Source organism: Paramisgurnus dabryanus, chromosome 1, assembly GCF_030506205.2.
Source record: "Paramisgurnus dabryanus chromosome 1, PD_genome_1.1, whole genome shotgun sequence".
NCBI classification, from domain to species: Eukaryota; Metazoa; Chordata; class Actinopteri; order Cypriniformes; family Cobitidae; genus Paramisgurnus; species Paramisgurnus dabryanus.
In genome coordinates, this window is record NC_133337.1 from 71203424 (window position 1) to 71227507 (window position 24084).

A 24084-nucleotide genomic window follows, 5' to 3' on the forward strand; every position below is an offset into this window, starting at 1 on the left:
TAGAGATTTAATCCGATCATCATCATATTTGGTCAGTATCATCTTAAGGCCTTTGCGATGCTAAATTGCGGAGCTTTTGACTTTTCGTTGGAGGGCGTGTCTGTGGCGGCCTTGCAAAATGTAATGTTTCGCCATGAAACAGGAAGCTGATGTGATTCAGGCATGCATTGTCCGATCTGCCCCTGACTTCACAGGTTTGATAAGGGTCCAGGCCTGAACACATCAACATGGCATAATTCAGTAACACTCATAGCGCCACCTAGAGGCAGCAGGAAATACCATGTTTTACGCTGTGACTTACTACTCTTAGGTATTTAACCATATCAACATCATATTTCACCAGTGTAATCTCAAGACCTTGTGTGATGATAAAAAGCAACGACCTTGACTTTTCATTAAAGGGCGTGTCCGGGGCGGCCTCGCAAAGTATCGCTGAATGAATCGCATTTTGACAAGCTAAACAAGCTCAAAAAGTCATAAAACGTGGCACACACGTCAGAAGTGGCAAAAATTTACATGTGGCGTAGGCGACAGAAGTGGGCGTGTAGAAATGGCTCGATAGCGCCACCTGCAAAATTTCAAGAGAACAGCCCCGCCGCTACAAAAAACCTACAGATACGAAATTTAGTAGGGCCATCTATCACCCCAAGACCTACAAAAAAGTCTCTAGGAGTGAAGCTCTAAACCCCACAGGAAGTCGGCCGTTTTGAATTTTTGCTGTGATTTCTGTGCAAATTTTGTCATTTCCAGGCTTCGTACTTTAACGAACTCCTCCTAGAGATTTTGTTAGATCGTCATCATATTTGGTCAATCTCATCTAAAGGCCTTTGCAATGTTAAATTGCGGAGCTTTTGACTTTTCGTTGGAAGGTGTGTCCGTGGCGGCCTGACAAATTTCAGCGTTTTCGCCATGAAACAGGAAGTTGTTATAACTAAGGCATACAATGTCAAATCTGCCCCACACTTCACATGTTTGATAAGAGTCTTGGCCTGAACACATTTCAATGCCAATATTCAGCTTCAGTCCTAGCGCCACCTAGAGGAAGCAGGAAATGCCTTGTTTTACGCTGTGATTCACTGTTCTCAGAGATTTAATCAAATCATTATCATATCAGGTGAGACTGATCTTAAGCCCTTTGCGATGATAAATTGCGAAGATCTTGACTTTTCGTTGAAGGGCGTGTCCGTGGCGGCCTCGCAAAGAGTGATGTTTCGCCATGAGAAAGCTGTTGTAACTCAGGCATGCAATGTCCGACCTGTCACAGACATCATACGTTTGACAAGGGTCCTGGCCTCAACACATCAATGTTACAACAATCAATTACAATCATAGCGCCACCTGCTGCACAAAGGAGGTGTGGCACTTCAAAGTTCCTTTGAATATCCGCCTATATTTACCCACTGAAATTTCAATCCCCCTGGTTCATTGCTTTACTAAGGCCATAGAGTGGCGGTGCACATGCGTGCGAGGGCCCTTCCATCACTGCTTGCAGTTTTAATTATTATTATTTTACAAAATGAATCGCATTTTTGAAGGCCTAAACATGCTCAAAAACTCATGAAATTTTGCACACGCGTCAGAAGTGGTGAAAATGTACATGTGGTATAGGCGTCAGAAGTGGGCGTGTAAAATTGGCTCGATAGCGCCACCTGCAAAATTTCAAAAGAACAGCCCCCCCACTACGAAAAACGTACAGATACGAAATTTGGTAGGGTCATCTATGACCCCAAGACCTTCAAAAAAGTCTCTTGGAGCGAAGCTCTAAACTCCACAGGAAGTCAGCCATTTTGAATTTTCTCTGTAATTTTTTGACATTTCCAAGCGTCGTACTTTAACGAACTCCTCCTACAGATTTAATCCGATCATCATCATATTTGGTCAGTCTAATCGAAAGGCCTTTGCGATGTTAAATTGCGAAGCTTTTGACTTTTCGTTGGAGGGTGTGTCCGTGGCGGCCTGCCAAATTTTGGTGTTTTCGCCATGAAACAGGAAGTGGCTCTAACTCAGGCATACAATGTCCAATCTGCCCCACGCTTCACACGTTTGATAAGGGTCTTGGCCTGAACACATTTCAATGCCAATATTCAGCTCCAGCCATAGCACCACCTATAGGTAGCAGAAAATACCATGTTTTACGCTGTGATTTACTGCTCTTAGAGATTTAATGAAATCATTATCATATTGGGTCACAATGATGGTAAGCCCTTTGCGGTGATAAATTGAGAAGATCTTGACTTTTTGTTAAAGGGCGTGTCCGTGGCGCCTGGCAAAGAGTGATGTTTCGCCATGAAACAGGAAGCTGTTGTAATTCAGTCATAAATTGTCCGATCTGCCCCTGACTTCACACGTTTGATAAGGGTCCCGGCCTGAACACATCAACATGGTATAATTCAGTGACAGTTATAGCGCCACCTAGAGGCAACAGGAAATACTATGTTTTATGCTGAAACTTACTGCTCTTAGAGATTTAACCATATCAATATCATATTTCATCAGTCTAATCTCAAGACTTTTCGTAACGATAAAAAGCGACAACATTGACTTTTCGTTGAAGGGCGTGTCCATTGCGGCTTGGCAAATTATGGCTAAATGAATCACATTTTTGACAGCCTAAACAAGCTCAAGAAGTCATTATACATTGCACACGTGTCAAATGTGGTTACATTTTTCATTTGATATAGGGTTCAGACCTGGGGCTGTAAAAATGGCTCAGTAGCGCCACCTACAAAAATTCAAAAGCGCAGCCCCCCCACTAGGTTAAACGTACAGATACGAAATGTGGTAGGATCATGTATCACCCCAAGACCTACAAAAAAAGTATATTGGAGCAAAGCTCTAAACACGACAGGAAGTCAGCCATTTTGAATTTTATTTGAAATTTGAGTGCAAATTTTGTCATTTCTGGGCTTCGTACTTTAACAAACTCCTCTTACAGATTTCATTAGATTAAAACCATATTTGGTCTGTGTCATCTAAAGACCTTTGCGATACTAAATTGCGGAGATCTTGCCATTTCGTTGGAGGGTGTGTCCATGGCAGCCTGCCAAATTTCGTCTTTTCGCCATAAAACAGGAAGTTATTATAACTTAGCCTTACAATGTCTAATCTGACCCACGTTTCACATGTTTGATAAGTGCCCTGGCCTGAACACATCAACATGGAATTATTCACATACAGTAATAGCGCCACCTGCTGCACAAAGGAGGTGTGGCACTTCAAAGTTCCTTTGAATATCCACCTATATTTGCCCACTGAAATTTAAATCCCCCTGGTTCATTGCTTTACTAAGGCCATAGAGTGGCAGTGCACATGCGTGCGAGGGCCCTTCCATCACTGCTTGCAGTTTTAATTAGGGCCCGAGCACACAAGTGTGAGGACCCTATTGTTTTTGCTCCGTTTATTATTAGGGCCCGAGCACACCAGGGTGTGAGGACCCTATTGTTTTTACTCCGTTTATTCTTCTTCTTCTTCTTCTCCGAAATGGATCGCATTTTTGAGGGCCTAAACATACCCGAAAACTCATGAAAATTTGCACACGCGTAAGAAGTGGCGAAAATTTACATGTAGTATAGGCGTCAGAAGTGGGCGTGTAAAAATGGCTCGATAGCGCCACCTGCAAAATTTCAAGAGAACAGCCCCCCCACTACGAAAAACTTACAGATACGAAATTTGGTAGGATCATCTATTACTCCAAGACCTACAAAAAAGTCTCTTGGAGCTAAGCTCTAAACCTCACAGGAAGTCAGCCATTTTTAATTTTTGCTGTGATTTCTGTGCAAATTTTGTCATTTCCAGGCTTCGTACTTTAACGAACTCCTCCTAGAGATTTTGTCAGATCGTCATCATATTTGGTCAATCTCATCTAAAGGCCTTTGCGATGTTAAATTGCGGAGCTTTTGACTTTTCGTTGGAAGGTGTGTCCGTGGCGGCCTGACAAAGTTCAGCGTTTTCGCCATGAAACCGGAAGTTGTTATAATTAAGGCATACAATATCCAATCTACCCCACACTTCACATGTTTGATAAGAGTCTTGGCCTGAACACATTTCAATGCCAATATTCAGCTTCAGTCCTAGCGCCACCTAGAGGTAGCAGTAAATGCCTTGTATTACGCTGTGATTCACTGTTCTCAGAGATTTAATCAAATCATTATCATATCAGGTGAGACTGATCTTAAGCCCTTTGCGATGATAAATTGCGAAGATCTTGACTTTTCGTTGAAGGGCGTGTCCGTGGCGGCCTCGCAAAGAGTGATGTTTCTCCATGAGAAAGCTGTTGTAACTCAGGCATGCAATGTCCGACCTGTCACAGACATCATACGTTTGACAAGGGTCCTGGCCTCAACACATCAATGTTACAACAATCAAATACAATCATAGCGCCACCTGCTGCACAAAGGAGGTGTGGCACTTCAAAGTTCCTTTGAATATCCGCTTATATTTACCCACTGAAATTTCAATCCCCCTGGTTCATTGCTTTACTAAGGCCATAGAGTGGCGGTGCACATGCGTGCGAGGGCCCTTCCATCACTGCTTGCAGTTTTAATTAGGGCCCGAGCACACCAGGGTGTGAGGACCCTATTGTTTTTGCTCCGTTTATTCTTCTTCTTCTTCTTCTTCTTCTTCTTCTTCTTCTTCTTCTTCTTCTTCTTCTTCTTCTTCTTCTTCTTCTCCGAAATGGATCGCATTTTTGAGGGCCTAAACATACCCGAAAACTCATGAAAATTTGCACACGCGTCAGAAGTGGCGAAAATTTACATGTAGTATAGGCGTCAGAAGTGGGCGTGTAAAAATGGCTCGATAGCGCCACCTGCACATTTTCAAGAGAACAGCCCCCCCACTACGAAAAACTTACAGATACAAAATTTGGTAGGATCATCTATTACTCCAAGACCTACAAAAAAGTATCTCGGAGCTAAGCTCTAAACCCCACAGGAAGTCAGCCATTTTGAATTTTCTCTGTCATTTTTTGACATTTCCAAGCGTCGTACTTTAACGAACTCCTCCTAGAGATTTAATCCGATCATCATTATATTTGGTCAGTATCATCTAAAGGCCTTTGCGATGCTAAATTGCGGAGCTTTTGACTTTTCATTGGAGGGCGTGTCCGTGGCAGCCTGGCAAAGTGTAATGTTTCGCCATGAAACAGGAAGCTGATATAATTCAGGCATACATTGTCCGATCTGCCTCTGACTTCACACGTTTGATAAGGGTCCAGGCCTGAACACATCAACATGGCATAATTCAGTAACACTCATAGCGCCACCTAGAGGCAGCAGGAAATACCATGTTTGACGCTGTGACTTACTGCTCCTAGGTATTTAACCATATCAACATCATATTTCACCAGTGTAATCTCAAGACCTTGTGTGATGATAAAAAGCAACGACCTTGACTTTCCATTAAAGGGCGTGTCCGTGGCGGCCTGGCAAAGTATCGCTAATTGAATCACATTTTGACAGGCTAAACAACCTCAAAAAGTCATAAAACGTTGCACACACGTCAGAAGTGGCAAAGTTTACATGTGGCATAGGCGCCAGAAGTGGGCGTGCAGAAATGGCTCGATAGCGCCACCTGCAAAATTTCAAGAGAACAGCCCCGCCGCTACGAAAATCCTACAGAAACGAAATTTGGTAGGGTCATATATCACCCCAAGACCTACAAAAAAGTCTCTTGGAGTGAAGCTCTAAACCTCACAGGAAGTCAGCCATTTTGAATTTTTGCTGTGATTTCTGTGCAAATTTTGTCATTTCCAGGCTTCGTACTTTAACGAACTCCTCATAGAGATTTTGTCAGATCGTCATCATATTTGGTCAATCTCATCTAAAGGCCTTTGCGATGTTAAATTGCGGAGCTTTTGACTTTTCGTTGGAAGGTGTGTCCGTGGCGGCTTGAGAAATTTCAGGGTTTTCGCCATGAAACAGGAAGTTGTTATAACTAAGGCATACAATGTCCAATCTGCCCCACACTTCACATGTTTGATAAGAGTCTTGGCCTGAACACATTTCAATGCCAATATTCAGCTTCAGTCCTAGCGCCACCTAGAGGTAGCAGGAAATGCCTTGTTTTACGCTGTGATTCACTGTTCTCAGAGATTTAATCAAATCATTATCATATCAGGTGAGACTGATCTTAAGCCCTTTGCGATGATAAATTGCGAAGATCTTGACTTTTCGTTGAAGGGCGTGTCCGTGGCGGCCTCGCAAAGAGTGATGTTTCTCCATGAGAAAGCTGTTGTAACTCAGGCATGCAATGTCCGACCTGTCACAGACATCATACGTTTGACAAGGGTCCTGGCCTCAACACATCAATGTTACAACAATCAATTACAATCATAGCGCCACCTGCTGCACAAAGGAGGTGTGGCACTTCAAAGTTCCTTTGAATATCCGCCTATATTTACCCACTGAAATTTCAATCCCCCTGGTTCATTGCTTTACTAAGGCCATAGAGTGGCGGTGCACATGCGTGCGAGGGCCCTTCCATCACTGCTTGCAGTTTTAATTAGGGCCCGAGCACACCGGGGTGCGAGGACCCTATTGTTTTTGCTCGGTTTATTATTATTATTAGGGCCCGAGCACACCGGGGTGTGAGGACCCTATTGTTCTTCAAGGAGTTATTATTATTATTATTATTTTTCTTTTTCTTCTCCGACTTCAGCGGGACTTTAGAGGGCCTAAACATACTCAAAAACTCATGAAATTTTGCACAAATGTCAAGAGTGATGAAAATTTACATGTGATGTAGGCTTTAGAATTAGGCGTGGGAAAATGGCTCTATAGCGCCACCTACAAATTTTCAACGAAGCAGCCCTCGGACTGTGTTTGACGTACAATTACGAAATTCGGTACGCTTCTGTAGCATGACAAGACCTACAAAAAAGTCTCTTGGAGCGAAGCCGTAAACCAAACAGGAAGTCAGCTATTCGGAGTTATTTTTGTGATTTGGGCGCAGTTTTTGTCATTTCCAGGCGTCATACTTTAACTAACTCCTCCTACAGTTTTCGTCGGATAATCTTCATATTTGGTGAGTGTCATCTTAAGGCCTTTGTGATGCTAAATTGCGAAGGATTTGACTCTACGTAAAAATTTGTGTCGGTTCTGGCCCGACAAAGTTTGATGTTTTCCAATGAAACAGGCAGTTGCTGGAACTCATGCATACAGTGTCCGATCTGTCCCAAATTTCACATGATTGCTAAGAGTCCTGACCTGAACACATCTACATAACAATTTTCATTTATAGCCATAGCGCCACCAGCTGGCAACCTGAAGGAACATGTTTTAGCGCCACTTTCAAATATTGAATGAAGCAGCCCTTGGACTGTGTTTAACTTACATGTACGAATTTCGGTATGCTCATGTATTATTACAAGCCCTACAAAAAAGTCTCTTGGAGCAACGCCCTAAACCAAACAGGAAGTCAGCTATTTTGAATTATTTCTCAGATTTTGGCTCAGTTTTTCTCATTTCCAGCAGTCATACTTTAACTAACTCCTCCTACAGTTTTCGTCGGATCATCATCATATTTGGCGAGTGTCATCTTAAGGCCTTTGTGATGCTAAATTGCGAAGGATTTGATTCTATATTAAAATTTGTGTCTGTTTCGGCCAGCCAAAGTTTGATGTTTCGCTATGAAACAGGTTGCTGGAACTCAGGCATACAGTGTCCGATCTGTCCCAAACTTCACATGATTGCTAAGAGTCATGACCTGAACACATCTACATGTCAATAGTCACTTATGGTTATAGCGCCACCAGCTGGCAACAGGAAGTGACATGTTTACAATGATTATCCAATGTCTGATCTGTCCCAAACTTCACATGATTAATAAGAGTCCTGGAGTGAACACATCTACATGTCATTAGTCACTTATGGTTATAGCGCCACCAGCTGGCAACAGGAAGTGACATGTTTACAATGATTATCCAATGTCTGATCTGTCCCAAACTTCACATGATTAATAAGAGTCCTGGAGTGAACACATCTACATGTCAATAGTCACTTATGGTTATAGCGCCACCAGCTGGCAACAGGAAGTGACATGTTTACACTGATTATGCAATGTCCGATCTTTCCCTAACTTCACATGATTAATAAGAGTCCTGGACTGAACACATCTACATGTCAATAGTCACTTATGGTTATAGCGCCACCAGCTGACAACAGGAAGTGACATGTTTACACTGATTATGCAATGTCTGATCTGTCCCAAACTTCACATGATTAATAAGAGTCCTGGACTGAACACATCTACATGTCAATAGTCACTTATGGTTATAGCGCCACCAGCTGACAACAGGAAGTGACATGTTTACACTGATTATGCAATGTCCGATCTTTCCCTAACTTCACATGATTAATAAGAGTCCTGGACTGAACACATCTACATGTCAATAGTCACCAGTGTTGGGCAAGTTACTAAAAAATTAGTAATTAGTTGCAGTTACTAATTACTTCTTTTAAAAGTAACTGAATTACTCTACCGGTTACTGTATATCAAAAGTAATTAGTTACTTAGAAAAGTAACTTTTAAGTTACTTTTATGTCTGCTTTTTAAATGTAAATATGAACAGTACTGAACAGTCAAACAGTAAAATGATATGGATGGGCTATTTTACACATAAGACTCTAATATATCACATACTGTAGGAGCCTATTTTGCTTTAGATTCAACCTTTGAATATTTTTGTTAGAAATTATCTTAATATTTAAACTTAGTTTATTTATGTATATCATTTAGACCATTTAGATAAATATTCTGCATGTTTACAAAAATATAAAATGTGTTAAAATTGTGTAGTGTCTCTTTAAAAATTTGGAGACAATTGTGTCAACATGTCAAATTTTCTAAAATAAATTATAATTTTTCTGATTTCATATTTATTTTAATAAGTTAGAAACGTCTCCGCTGTGTCCTGCTGACAGGCACGATGCGTGTGCAGCAGATGAGGCAAATTATGGGTCCTCCGAAGGTTAGACCGTCTCATTTCAGTTCTCTTCGCGAACTTCTGAGCGCCTTGAATGGGCAAGTGCTCACCTTTTATTGCATGCTTAGTAGGGTGCAGCACTTGAATTGGAACACAGCTTGTGAAGCTTGCCACAGGGACTGCGCTCTTTGGTCATATATTGTTTGTTTTCTGTTGGATTTAAATGATACACAGGATTAAAGGAAGATATTTATTCAGAAAACGGAGTAGGCTACGTGGATTGTTTTGTCGGACGGACACAGAGCGAGTGGATTGTTTTGTCAGATGGACACAGAGCGAGTGGATTTTTTGTTCGGATATGGAGAGACTGAAACTAAAACTAAAAGCGAGCTCACACATACTATGGAGTTTTAACACGGGTGTACACCGCAGTGTGAATATTTTAGTGGAAACAACAATCGCGGATCGTTCTCTTCCATGAAGCCGATGTAAACATCTAAGAATATATGATCATTTCTTAGATTTATTACCTTTGTGGACTACAAATGCAAGTTGATGTCATACTGCGATTGCTTGGTGAAGATAATTTACAAACATGAGACCGGATGGATTATGACTTGCGCACAATTTTTAAACAAAGGTTTGTTGTCCCGTTTAGATTTTTCATGTTCATTCTATATGCACTGTCAGCTATGATGAAGTGTAATGAATTATTGCGCCGCCAACTACAGTCCTGCGACGTCAGATATGTCTTGTCTATTTTTTACAAAATAGAGTAACGCGCGTAACGAACTCATTTAAATTTCAGTAATTGTAATTGCGTTACTTGATTTAAAAAAATAGTGGAGTTACAGTAACGCGTTACTCCCATCACTGATAGTCACTTATGATGCCAATAGTCAGTTACGGTCATAGCGCCACCAGCTGGTAACAGGAAGTAACATGTTTACAATGATAATGCAATGTCAGATTTGTCCCAAACTTCACATGATTGATAAGAGTCCTGGACAGAACACATCTACGTGCCAATATTTACATGTAGTCACTCATACACACACACACACTCGCTCACTCACTCTCTCTCTCTCTCTCTCTCATGCTATCTTACACGATGCTACCTCGCTGTCATTTGTAATTAGCAACAGGAAATGTGGCACATTATACTACACTTTTAAATGGTTCACCTATGTTTACATGCTTAAATGCCTATTTACTACTGTTCCCTTTAATTCTTCTCATGCCACGGCGTGGCGGTGTCAGGTGTGCGAGGGCCCTTCCATCACAACGCAAAACATGGCATTTTCGCCAAGAAACAGGAAGTTTTTATAACTAAGGCATACAATGTCCACTCTGCCCCACACTTCACATGTTTGATAAGAGTCTTGGCCTGAATACATTTCAATGCCAATATTCAGCTTCAGTCCTAGCGCCACCTAGAGGTAGCAGGAATACCTTGTTTTACGCGGTGATTTACTGCTCTTAGAGATTTAATAAAATCATCATCTTTTCTGGTCAGACTGATCTTAAGCCCTTTGTGATGATAATTAGCGAAGATCTTGACTTTTCGTTGAAGGGCGTGTCCGTGGCAGCCTGGCAAAGTGTGATGTTTCGCCATGAAACAGGAAGCTGTTGTAATTCAGGCATACATTGTTTGATCTGCCCCAGACTTCACACGTTTGTTACGGGTCCCGGCCGGAACATGTCAATATAACAATAATCAGGTACAGTCATAGCGCCACCTACTGCACACAGGCGTTGTGGCACATCAATTTTCCTTTGAATATCCACCTATATTTACCCACTTTAATTCTTATCCCCCTGGTTCACTGCTTTACTAATGCCATAGGGTAGCGGTGCACATGCGTGCGAGGGCCCTTCCATCGCTGCTTGCAGCTTTAATTAGGGCCCGAGCACACCAGGGTGTGAGGACCCTATTGTTTTTGCTCCGTTTATTAGGGCCCGAGCACACCAGGGTGTGAGGACCCTATTGTTTTTGCTCCGTTTATTATTATTATTCTTCTTTTTCTTCTTCTTCTTCTTCTTCTCCGAAATGGATCACATTTTTGAATGCCTAAACATACCCGAAAACTCATGAAAATTTGCACACAAGCGTCAGAAGTGGCGAAAATTTACATGTAGTATAGGCGTCAGAAGTGGGCGTGTAAAAATGGCTCGATAGCGCCACCTGCAAAATTTCAAGAGAACAGCCCCCCCCCACTACGAAAAACTTACAGATACGAAATTTGGTAGGATCATCTATTACTCCAAGACCTACAAAAAAGTATCTTGGAGCTAAGCTCTAAACCCCACAGGAAGTCAACCATTTTGAATTTTCTCTGTCATTTTTTGACATTTCCAAGCGTCGTACTTTAACGAACTCCTCCTAGAGATTTAATCCGATCATCATCATATTTGGTCAGTATCATCTAAAGGCCTTTGCGATGCTAAATTGCGGAGCTTTTGACTTTTCATTGGAGGGCGTGTCCGTGGCGGCCTGGCAAAGTGTAATGTTTCGCCATGAAACAGGAAGCTGATGTAATTCAGGCATACATTGTCCGATCTGCCCCTGACTTCACACGTTTGATAAGGGTCCAGGCCTGAACACATCAACATGACATAATTCAGTAACACTCATAGCGCCACCTAGAGGCAGCAGGAAATACCATGTTTGACGCTGTGACTTACTGCTCTTAGGTATTTAACCATATCAACATCATATTTCACCAGTGTAATCTCAAGACCTTGTGTGATGATAAAAAGCAACGACCTTGACTTTTCATTAAAGGGCATGTCCGTGGCGGCCTGGCAAAGTATCGCTAATTGAATCGCATTTTGACAGGCTAAACAAGCTCAAAAAGTCATAAAACGTTGCACACACGTCAGAAGTGGCAAAAATTTACATGTTGCATAGGCGCCAGAAGTGGGCGTGCAGAAATGGCTCGATAGCGCCACCTGCAAAATTTCAAGAGAACAGCCCCGCCGCTACGAAAATCCTACAGAAACGAACTTTGGTAGGGTCATATGTCACCCCAAGACCTACAAAAAAGTCTCTTGGAGTGAAGCTCTAAACCTCACAGGAAGTCAGCCATTTTGAATTTTTGCTGTGATTTCTGTGCAAATTTTGTCATTTCCAGGCTTCGTACTTTAACGAACTCCTCCTAGAGATTTTGTCAGATCGTCATCATATTTGGTCAATCTCATCTAACGGCCTTTGCGATGTTAAATTGCGGAGCTTTTGACTTTTCGTTGGAAAGTGTGTTCGTGGCGGCCTGACAAAGTTCAGCGTTTTCGCCATGAAACCGGAAGTTGTTATAACTAAGGCATACAAATCTACCCCACACTTCACATGTTTGATAAGAGTCTTGGCCTGAACACATTTCAATGCCAATATTCAGCTTCAGTCCTAGCGCCACCTAGAGGTAGCAGGAAATGCCTTGTTTTACGCTGTGATTCACTGTTCTCAGAGATTTAATCAAATCATTATCATATCAGGTGAGACTGATCTTAAGCCCTTTGCGATGATAAATTGCGAAGATCTTGACTTTTCGTTGAAGGGCGTGTCCGTGGCGGCCTCGCAAAGAGTGATGTTTCGCCATGAGAAAGCTGTTGTAACTCAGGCATGCATGTCCGACCTGTCACAGACATCATACGTTTGACAAGGGTCCTGGCCTCAACACATCAATGTTACAACAATCAAATACAATCATAGCGCCACCTGCTGCACAAAGGAGGTGTGGCACTTCAAAGTTCCTTTGAATATCCGCCTATATTTACCCACTGAAATTTCAATCCCCCTGGTTCATTGCTTTACTAAGGCCATAGAGTGGCGGTGCACATGCGTGCGAGGGCCCTTCCATCACTGCTTGCAGTTTTAATTCTTCTTCTTCTTCTTCTTCTTCTTCTTCTCCGAAATGGATCGCATTTTTGAGGGCCTAAACATACCCGAAAACTCATGAAAATTTGCACACGCGTCTGAAGTGGCGAAAATTTACATGTAGTAGAGGCGTCAAAAGTGGGCGTGTAGAAATGGCTCAATAGCGCCACCTGCAAAATTTCAAGAGAACAGCCCCCCTACTACGAAAAACGTACAGACACGAAAATTTGGTAGGGTCATCTATTACTCCAAGACCTACAAATAAGTATCTCGGAGCTAAGCTCTAAACCCCACAGGAAGTCAGCCATTTTGAATTTTCTCTGTCATTTTTTGACATTTCCAAGCGTCGTACTTTAACGAACTCCTCCTAGAGATTTAATCCGATCATCATCATATTTGGTCAGTATCATCTAAAGGCCTTTGCGATGCTAAATTGCGGAGCTTTTGACTTTTCATTGGAGGGCGTGTCCGTGGCGGCCTGGCAAAGTGTAATGTTTCGCCATGAAACAGGAAGCTGATGTAATTCAGGCATACATTGTCCGATCTGCCCCTGACTTCACACGTTTGATAAGGGTCCAGGCCTGAACACATCAACATGGCATAATTCAGTAACACTCATAGCGCCACCTAGAGGCAGCAGGAAATACCATGTTTGACGCTGTGACTTACCGTTCTTAGGTATTTAACCATATCAACATCATATTTCACCAGTGTAATCTCAAGACCTTGTGTGATGATAAAAAGCAACGACCTTGACTTTTCATTAAAGGGCGTGTCCGTGGCGGCCTGGCAAAGTATCGCTAATTGAATCGCATTTTGACAGGCTAAACAAGCTCAAAAAGTCATAAAACATTGCACACACGTCAGAAGTGGCAAAAATTTACATGTTGCATAGGCGCCAGAAGTGGGCGTGCAGAAATGGCTCGATAGCGCCACCTGCAAAATTTCAAGAGAACAGCCCCGCCGCTACGAAAATCCTACAGAAACGAAATTTGGTAGGGTCATATATCACCCCAAGACCTACAAAAAAGTCTCTTGGAGTGAAGCTCTAAACCTCACAGGAAGTCAGCCATTTTGAATTTTTGAGGTGATTTCTGTGCAAATTTTGTCATTTCCAGGCTTCGTACTTTAACGAACTCCTCCTAGAGATTTTGTCAGATCGTCATCATATTTGGTCAATCTCATCTAAAGGCCTTTGCGATGTTAAATTACGGAGCTTTTGACTTTTCGTTGGAGGGTGTGTCCGTGGCGGCCTGACAAATTTCAGCGTTTTCGCCATGAAACCGGAAGTTGTTATAACTAAGGCATACAATGTCCAATCTGCCCCACACTTCACACGTTTGATAAGAGTCTTGGCCTGAACACATTTCAATGCCAATATTCAGCTTCAGTCCTAGCGCCACCTAGAGGTAGCAGGAAATGCCTTGTTTTACGCTGTGATTCACTATTCTCAGAGATTTAATCAAATCATTATCATATCAGGTGAGACTGATCTTAAGCCCTTTGCGATGATAAATTGCGAAGATCTTGACTTTTCGTTGAAGGGCGTGTCCGTGGCGGCCTCGCAAAGAGTGATGTTTCGCCATGAGAAAGCTGTTGTAACTCAGGCATGCAATGTCCGACCTGTCACAGACATCATACGTTTGACAAGGGTCCTGGCCTCAACACATCAATGTTACAACAATCAATTACAATCATAGCGCCACCTGCTGCACAAAGGAGGTGTGGCACTTCAAAGTTCCTTTGAATATCCGCCTATATTTACCCACTGAAATTTCAATCCCCCTGGTTCATTGCTTTACTAAGGCCATAGAGTGGCGGTGCACATGCGTGCGAGGGCCCTTCCATCACTGCTTGCAGTTTTAATTATTATTCTCATTCTTCTTCTCCGAAATGGATCGCATTTTTGAGGGGCTAAACATACTCGAAAACTCATGAAAATTTGCACACGCGTCAGAAGTGGCGAAAATGTACATGTAGTATAGGCATCAGAAGTGGGCGTCTAAAAATGTCTCGATAGCGCCACCTGCAAAATTTCAAGAGAACAGCCCCCCCACTATGAAAATCCTACAGATACGAAATTTGGGAGGATCATCTATCACCCCAAAACGTACAAAAAAGTCTCTTGAAGCTAAACTCTAAACCCCACAGGAAGTCGGCCATTTTGAATTTTTGCTGTGATTTCTGTGCAAATTTTGTCATTTTCAGGCTTCGTACTTTAACAAACTCCTCCTACAGATTTTATCAGATCGTCATCATATTTGGTCAATCTCATCTAAAGGCCTTTGCATTGTTAAATTGCGGAGCTTTTGACTTTTCGTTGGAGGGTGTGTCCGTGGCGGCCTGACAAAGTTCAGCATTTTCGCCAAGAAACAGGAAGTTTTTATAACTAAGGCATACAATGTCCAATCTGCCCCACACTTCACATGTTTGATAAGAGTCTTGGCCTGAACACAATTTCAATGCCAATATTCAGCTTCAGTCCTAGCGCCACCTAGAGGTAGCAGGAAATGCCTTGTTTTACGCTGTGATTTACTGCTCTTAGAGATTTAATAAAATCATCATCATATCTGGTCAGACTGATCTTAAGCCCTTTGCGATGATAATTAGCGAAGATCTTGACTTTCCACCACCAGGCGCCAGGAAGTGCGTCAGTCACAAAGCTGGATTTTTTTTGACAGTTCCATGCGATGTTCTTTTAAATACTCCTCCTAGAATGTTTAAGCGATTGACACCAAAAGTGGTCAACATGATGCCAAGACATTGTAGATGATAAATTGCGAAGGGATTTTTGATATCTCGAACGCTGTTCCCATGGCAACCTGTCAAACTTTACTTTCATTTTTAAGGCATATTTAAACCTTACAGCTGCATGCGGTAAACTTTTAAATACTCCTCCTGAGGAAATAATGTGATAGACCAGAAGTGGTCAACATAATGGTGAGACATTGTAGATGATAAATTGCGAAGGGATTTTTGATATCTCAAACGCTGTTCCCATGGCAACGCGTCAGATTTTACTTTCATTTTGAAGGCATATTTAAGCCTTTCAGTTGACGCCAATGTTCTTTTAAATACTCCTTCTAGAATATTCATGAGATTGACACCAGAAGTGGTCAACATGATGTTGAGACATTGTAGATGATAAATTGCGAAGGGATTTTTTATATCTCGACCACTGTTCCCATGGCAACGCGTCAAACTTTACTTTCATTTTAAAGGCTTATTTAATGGCCCGCCATTGCTGCTTGCAGCTATATTTATTATTATTATTATTATTTTTTTTAACACTTTTGGCCATTTTGGGTGCCTAAACATACTCGAAAACTCTTGCAATTTGGCACACACGTCAACGTCGTCCGTCATTGTGACCGGGCAAAGGCTGGAACACGGGCGTGGCACGGGGGCTCTGTAGCGCCCCCTGTAATGCAAAAAAAAACATTGTTGCACAGATCGTGCAAACATGTACGCACGTGTACGAGACTTGGTACGCATATAGAGCTCATCGACCCGAACAACTTTCGCACTCTAACATTTAAGCTCCGCCCAACAGGAAGTCGGCCATTTTGGATTGTTTAAAAAATGCATGCGTTGAACTTTTAAATACTCCTCCTAGAGGATGCATGCGATTGACACCAAAAGTGGTGAACATGATGTCGAGACATTGGACTTGCTAAATTGCGAAGGGATTTTTGATATCTCGAACGGTTCTGCCATGGCGAGCCGACAAAATTGTGGCGAAATCAGAGAAACAGGAAGTGTCTAATATCTAAGGCAAAAAATGTCTTATTGTGATGCCATGCGGGGTGTTTGTTCGTCTGAAGATTCCGATCGCATCGATGTGCCTATTGTGAGTCTCAGGTATAGCGCCACCACCAGGCGCCAGGAAGTGTGTCAGTCATGAACTTTTAAATACTTCTCCTAGGGAATTCATACGATTGACACCAAACGTGGTGAACATGATGCTGAGACATTGGACTTGCTAAATTGCGAAGGGATTTTTGATATCTCGATCGGTGTTGCCATGGCGAGGTGACAAATTGATGGCGAAATCAGAGAAACAGGAAGTGTCTAATATCTAAAGCAAAAAATGTCTTATAGGGATGAAACGCAGTGTGTATGTTCGGCCAAGGATTCTGATCGCATCGATGTGCCTATTGTGAGTCTTGGGTATAGCGCCACCAACAGGCACCAGGAAGTGTGGCAGTCACAAAAGGTGAATTTTTGACAGTTGCATGTGGTGAACTTTTAAATCCTCCTCCTAGGATTTTTAAGCGATTGACACCAAAAGTGGTCAACATGATGCTGAGGCATAGTAGATGATAAATTGCGAAGGGATTTTTGATATCTCGAACGCTGTTCCCATGGCAATGTGTCAAACTTTACTTTCATTTTAAAGGCATATTTAAGCCTTACAGTTGCATGCAGTGAACTTTTATATACTCCTTCTAGAATAATCATGCAATTGACACCAAAAGTGGTCAACATGAAGCCGAGATATTGTAGATGATAAATTGTGAAGGGATTTTTGATATCTCAAACGCTGTTCCCATGGCAACACGTCAAAGTTTACTTTCATTTTAAAGGCATATTTAAGCCTTTCAGTTGACGCCGATGTTTCTTTAAATACTCCTTCTAGGATATTCATGCGATTAACACCAGAAGTGGACAACATGATGCTGAGGCATAGTAGATGATAAATTGTGAAGGAATTTTTGATATCTCGAACGCTGTTCCCATGGCAACCCCGCAAACTTTACTTTTATTTCAGGCATATTCAAGGCTCTTGGCGTGATTAGATTAACCTTAAAGTTGGCACACACATCAGAGTTGTCGGCTGTTAAGTGTGCACAAAAAGGTCAGGCATAGGCGTGTCTCTTAAGTGGCTCACTAGTGCCCCTGTTTGTCTAAAATGTGGGGTTTCTTTTAGCTACAGTCCCCAAATGGCTCAGTAACAACATTAAATAGCCCACTGATATTTACCCACTTGATGCCCTTGCCCACCGTGCATCGTTTTCTCGGACGCACCGTGTAGCGGTAAAAAAACGTGCGAGAGCCCGCCATTGATCGGATTTATTAGGGCCCGAGCACCGAGGAGCAGGCCAGAATGGCCTGCACCGAAAGGTGCGAAGCCCTATTGTTTTTGCTCGGATTTATTATTTTTATTTTTTATTTTTTTTTTACGTTTCGGGCCAATTTGGGGGCCTTAACATACTCAAAAACTCTTGAAAATTGGCAGAGATATCAGAGTCGTCGGCCATTAGGACCCGGCAAAGGCTGGAACTCGGGCGTGGCAAGGGGGCTCTGTAGCGCCCCCTGTAATGCAAAAACAAACATTGGGGCACAGATCGGGCAAAAATGTACACACATGTACGAGAGTTGGTACGCATATAGATCTCATCGACCCAAACAACTTTCGCCCTCTAACATTTAAGCTCCGCCCAACAGGAAGTCGGCTATTTTGGATTGTTTAAAAAATGCATGCGTTGAACTTTTAAATATTCCTCCTAGAGGATTCATGGGATTGACACCAAACGTGGTGAACATGATGTCGAGACATTGGACTTGCTAAATTGCGAAGGGATTTTTGATATCTCGAACGGTTCTGCCATGGCGAGGCGACAAATTTATGGCGAAATCAAAGAAACAGGAAGTGTCTAATATCTAAAGCAAAAAATGTCTTATTGTGATGACACGCGGGGTGTTTGTTCGTCTGAAGATTCCGATCGCATTGATGTGCCTATTGTGACTCCCGGGTATAGCGCCACCACCAGGCGCCAGGAAGTGTGTCAGTCACAAAGGTGGATTTTTTTGACAGTTCCATTTGATGTTCTTTTAAATACTCCTCCTAGGATTTTCATGCAATTGACATGAGAAGTGGTCAACATGATGCCAAGACATTGTAGATGATAAATTGCGAAGGGATTTTTGATATCTCAAACGCTGTTCCCATGGCAACCTGTCAAACTTTACTTTCATTTTTAAGGCATATTTAAGCCTTTCAGTTGACGCCGATGTTCTTTTAAATACTCCTTCTAGAATATTCATGCGATTGACTCCAGAAGTGGTGTACATGACGCCGAGACATTGTAGATGATAAATTGCGAAGGGATTTTTGATATCTCGAACGCTGTTCCCATGGCAACGCGTCAAACTTACTTTCATATTAAAGGCATATTTAAGCTTTTCAGTTCCATGCAATGTTCTTTTAAATACTCCTTCTAGGATTTTCATGCGATTGACATGAGAAGTGGTCAACATGATGCCGAGACATTGTAGATGATAAATTGCAAAGGGATTTTTGATCTCAAACGCTGTTCCCATGGCAACGTGTCAAACTTTTTACTTTCATTTTGAAGGCATTTTTAAGCCTTTCAGTTGATGCCGATGTTCCTTTAAATACTCCTTCTAGGATATTCATGCGATTAACACCAAAAGTGGTCAACATGATGCTGAGGCATAGTAGGTGATAAATTGTGAAGGGATTTTTTATATCTCAAACGCTGTTCCCATGGCAACGTGTCAAACTTTACTTTCATTTTAAAGGCATATTTAAGCCTTACAGTTGCATGCAGTGAACTTTTATATACTCCTTCTAGAATAATCATGCAATTGACACCAAAAGTGGTCAACATGAAGCCGAGATATTGTAGATGATAAATTGCGAAGGGATTTTTGATATCTCAAACGCTGTTCCCATGGCAACGCGTCAAAGTTTACTTTCATTTTAAAGGCATATTTAAGCCTTTCAGTTGACGCCGATGTTCTTTTAAATACTCCTTCTAGAATATTCATGAGATTGACACCAGAAGTGGTCAACATGATGCCGAGACATTGTAGATGATAAATTGCAAAGGGATTTTTGATATCTCGAACGCTGTTCCCATGGCAACGCCGCAAACTTTACTTTTATTTCAGGCATATTTAAGGCTCTTGGCGTGCTTAGATTAACCTTAAAGTTGGCACACACATCAGAGTTGTCGGCTGTTAAGTGTGCACAAAAAGGTCAGACATAGGCGTGTCTCTTAAGTGGCTCACTAGTGCCCCTGTTTGTCTAAAATGTGGGGTTTCTTTTACCTACAGTCCCCAAATGGCTCAGTAACAACATTAAATAGCCCACTGATATTTACCCACTTGATGCCCTTGCCCACCGTGCATTGTTTTCTTGGACGCACCGTGTAGCGGTAAAAAAACGTGCGAGGACCCGCCATTGCTGCTTGCAGCTATATTTATTATTATTATTATTATTATTTATTTTTTTTACGTTTCGGGTCAATTTGGGGGCCTTAACATACTCAAAAACTCTTGAAAATTGGCAGAGATGTCAGAGTCGTCGGCCATTAGGACCCGGCAAAGGCTGGAACTTGGGCGTGGCAAGGGGGCTCTGTAGCGCCCCCTGTAATGCAAAATCAAACATTGGGGCACAGATCGGGCAAAAATTTACACACATGTACGAGAGTTGGTACGCATATAGATCTCATCGACCCAAACAACTTTCGCCCTCTAACATTTAAGCTCCGCCCAACAGGAAGTCGGCTATTTTGGATTGTTTAAAAAATGCATGCGTTGAACTTTTAAATACTCCTCCTAGAGGATTCATGGGATTGACACCAAACGTGGTGAACATGATGTCGAGACATTGGACTTGCTAAATTGCGAAGGGATTTTTGATATCTCGAACGGTTCTGCCATGGCGAGGCGACAAATTTATGGCGAATTCAGAGAAACAGGAAGTGTCTAATATCTAAGGCAAAAAATGTCTTATTGTGATGACACGCGGGGTTTTTGTTCGTCTGAAGATTCCGATCGTATCGATGTGCCTATTGTAATTCCCGGATATAGCGCCACCACCAGGCGCCAGGAAGTGTGTCAGTCACAAAGGTGGATTTTTTTGACAGTTCCATGCGATGTTCTTTTAAATACTCCTCCTAGGATTTTCATGCAATTGACATGAGAAGTGGTCAACATGATGCCAAGACATTGTAGAAGATAAATTGTGAAGGGATTTTTGATATCTCAAACGCTGTTCCCATGGCAACCTGTCAAAGTTTACTTTTATTTCAGGCTTATTTAAGGCTCTTGGCGTGCTTAGAGGAACTTGACATTGGCACACACATCAGAGTTGTCGGCTGTTCAGTGTTGACAAAAAGGTCAGATAAAGGCGTGTCTATTTAGTGGCTCACTAGCCCCCCCCCGTTTGTCTAAAATGTGGGGTTTCTTTTACCTACAGTCGCCAAATGGGTCAGTAACAACATTAAATAGCCCCACTGATATTTACCCACTTGATGCCCTTGCCCACCGTGCATCGTTTTCTCGGACACACCGTGTAGCGGTAAAAAAAACGTGCGAGGGCCCGCCATTGCTGCTTGCAGCTATATTTTTACTTTTGCTTTGTTTAAGAAAAATGAAAGGAAAATAAAAATTACTATACCAAAAAGAGATACTGTTACTGTTTTTTTTCTAATACTTCCATTTAAAAAATGTGTAGGTATTAACATTATCTTAACAAGATTTAACTTGTCTAGGTGAATCCTTTATTAAAAATGTTTGGGAAACCCTGATTTATAGGTTTCAAACTGCTCTTTTCAACCACATAGTATCATTATTTCTTTCAGCATTTTCTTTTCATAAAATGTAAATAATCACAGATGTACTGGGATCATATATTATAGTTTACATATAAATATGTTTTATTACAGAATGAAAGAAGGATTTTTATTAGGCAGTGATTTAGATCAGATTTAAAAAAAATAACTTTAAAAATATAAAAATAAACTTTTTATTAAAGAGATTGCAGCAATTCAAATATTGTCTCTTATATGTTATTTTGTTTAGTTGCATTCAGAATCTTGGGAGAATCATGATCTTAAATTTCAGAACACTGACCCTTATGACCTTATGGTTTTGTGGTCCAGGGGCACATATGTTAAACATAGTCATGAGTTTGTGTATGCAGGCAGATCCTACCGTGCAGATGCAATGTATTTTCGGGCAACACCATCTTGTTTGCTCTCCAAAAAGGTTTCCTAAAAAAACACACACATTTTATCAAGTTCTGTAGCTAACAAATCTTAAAGCTAGATGTGTTTGGATGTGCAACTGATTTTAGATTTTTCTAGAATGAATGAATGAATGAAAGCCATGGCTTATGACGCCAACCCTGCGAACCAAACAACATCTACAGGTAAGCCGTTTTTTTTATTTCGGTGATGAAACGGAAACTAGTATCTGCACCGAACCTATTTCTGCCTGACACGAATGTCTTTCTTGTGATTTAATATTAATGTTGGTCGGTGTTCACTTTCAAATGATAGCAAAGAGATTCCTGAAATAAATAATATCATCAGGTCTTTCTGTATCTAAAGTTAATACAGAGATGATTAAAGTCAAAGCAAGCAAGCAGGTATTTCTGTGCTAAATAATAACGCGTAGTGTCTATAAAATCATTAATTTTAGTGTTTTTCTTGTTATAAATTAACGTTTAATGAATTGTATATAAAGCTTAGTTTTTATCATTTACAGTCACAATCACAAATTATTTGTCATTTCTCATTTGTCGGGTTTTTTTTGTCATGACTGCTTTGACGCACTATCTCCAAATTAAATAAAAACACTTAATTGTAGCCGGAGTTTCCAAGGCAGGATCACCTTTGTTATTTTTGTAGGTTTAGTTATCAAAATGTATTTTTGTGTGATGTTCTGTAGATCGTGGCTTCAAAATGTTATGAGGAATAATTAAACAAATGTTGCCTTACATTTTACCTTAAAAATATATATATAAATGCATCGTCAGTTTTGTCTTCGTTTATTACTTGAAAGACAGTTTTGGTCACTTTATCAGAAAGTTGTTTATGTGTGCTGCTTGTGAAAGAAAATAAAAGTTACCAATTTGTACCTGGTCTGGCCCCCTCCCAACCCATGCACACAAACATAGATGATTCGACTATCGGTCGACTATGGAAAGATTCGACAATTCTTATTCGAATATGTAAATCCTTAGTCGAGGACACCCCTATATATATATACAGTCTTGTTCAAAATAATAGCAGTACAATGTGACTAACCAGAATAATCAAGGTTTTTAGTATATTTTTTATTGCTACGTGGCAAACAAGTTACCAGAAGGTTCAGTAGATTCTCAGAAAACAAATGAGACCCAGCATTCACGATATGCACGCTCTTAAGGCTGTGCAATTGGGCAATTAGTTGAATTAGTTGAAAGGGGTGTGTTCAAAAAAATAGCAGTGTGGCATTCAATAACTGAGGTCATCAATTTTGTGAAGAAACAGGTGTGAATCAGGTGGCCCCTATTTAAGGATGAAGCCAACACTTGTTGAACATGCATTTGAAAGCTGAGGAAAATGGGTCGTTCAAGACATTGTTCAGAAGAAAAGCGTACTTTGATTAAAAAGTTGATTGGAGAGGGGAAAACCTATAAAGAGGTGCAAAAAATGATAGGCTGTTCAGCTAAAATGATCTCCAATGCCTTAAAATGAAGAGCAAAACCAGAGAGACGTGGAAGAAAACGGAAGACAACCATCAAAATGGATAGAAGAATAACCAGAATGGCAAAGGCTCAGCCAATGATCCCCTTCAGGATGATCAAAGACAGTCTGGAGTTACCTGTAAGTACTGTGACAGTTAGAAGACGTCTGTGTGAAGCTAATCTATTTTCAAGAATCCCCCGCAAAGTCCCTCTGTTACAAAAAAAGGCATGTGCAGAAGAGGTTACAATTTGCCAAAGAACACATCAACTGGCCTAAAGAGAAATGGAGGAACATTTTGTGGACTGATGAGAGTAAAATTGTTCTTTTTGGGTCCAAGGGCCACAGGCAGTTTGTGAGACGACCCCCAAACTCTGAATTCAAGCCACAGTACACAGTGAAGCATGGAGGTGCAAGCATCATGATATGGGCATGTTTCTCCTACTATGGTGTTGGGCCTATTTATCGCATACCAGGGATCATGGATCAGTTTGCATATGTTAAAATACTTGAAGAGGTCATGTTTCCCTATGCTGAAGAGGACATGCCCTTGAAATGGTTGTTTCAACAAGACAATGACCCAAAACACACTAGTAAACAGGCAAAGTCTTGGTTCCAAACCAACACAATTAATGTTATGGAGTGGCCAGCCCAATCTCCAGACCTTAATCCAGTTGAGAACTTGTGGGGTGATATCAAAAATGCTGTTTCTGAAGCAAAACCAAGAAATGTGAATAGTAGTTGTATGGGGACGGCATTCGTCAAAATTTTATGACCCCCTCCCCCACCCCCTGACAGGTCGT

At 41.4% G+C, this 24084-nt stretch overlaps 1 protein-coding gene across 1 annotated transcript in view; it reads right to left on the reverse strand.

The window, feature by feature from the left end:
* The window catches only part of becn1 (beclin 1, autophagy related), a 521809-nt gene that overhangs the window by 351667 nt on the left and 146058 nt on the right, over nt 1–24084 (reverse strand). The window contains exon 4 of the mRNA XM_065253401.1: nt 21765–21823. Within this exon, the coding sequence (XP_065109473.1) occupies nt 21765–21823 (59 nt within the window). The remainder of the gene's footprint in view (nt 1–21764; nt 21824–24084) is intronic.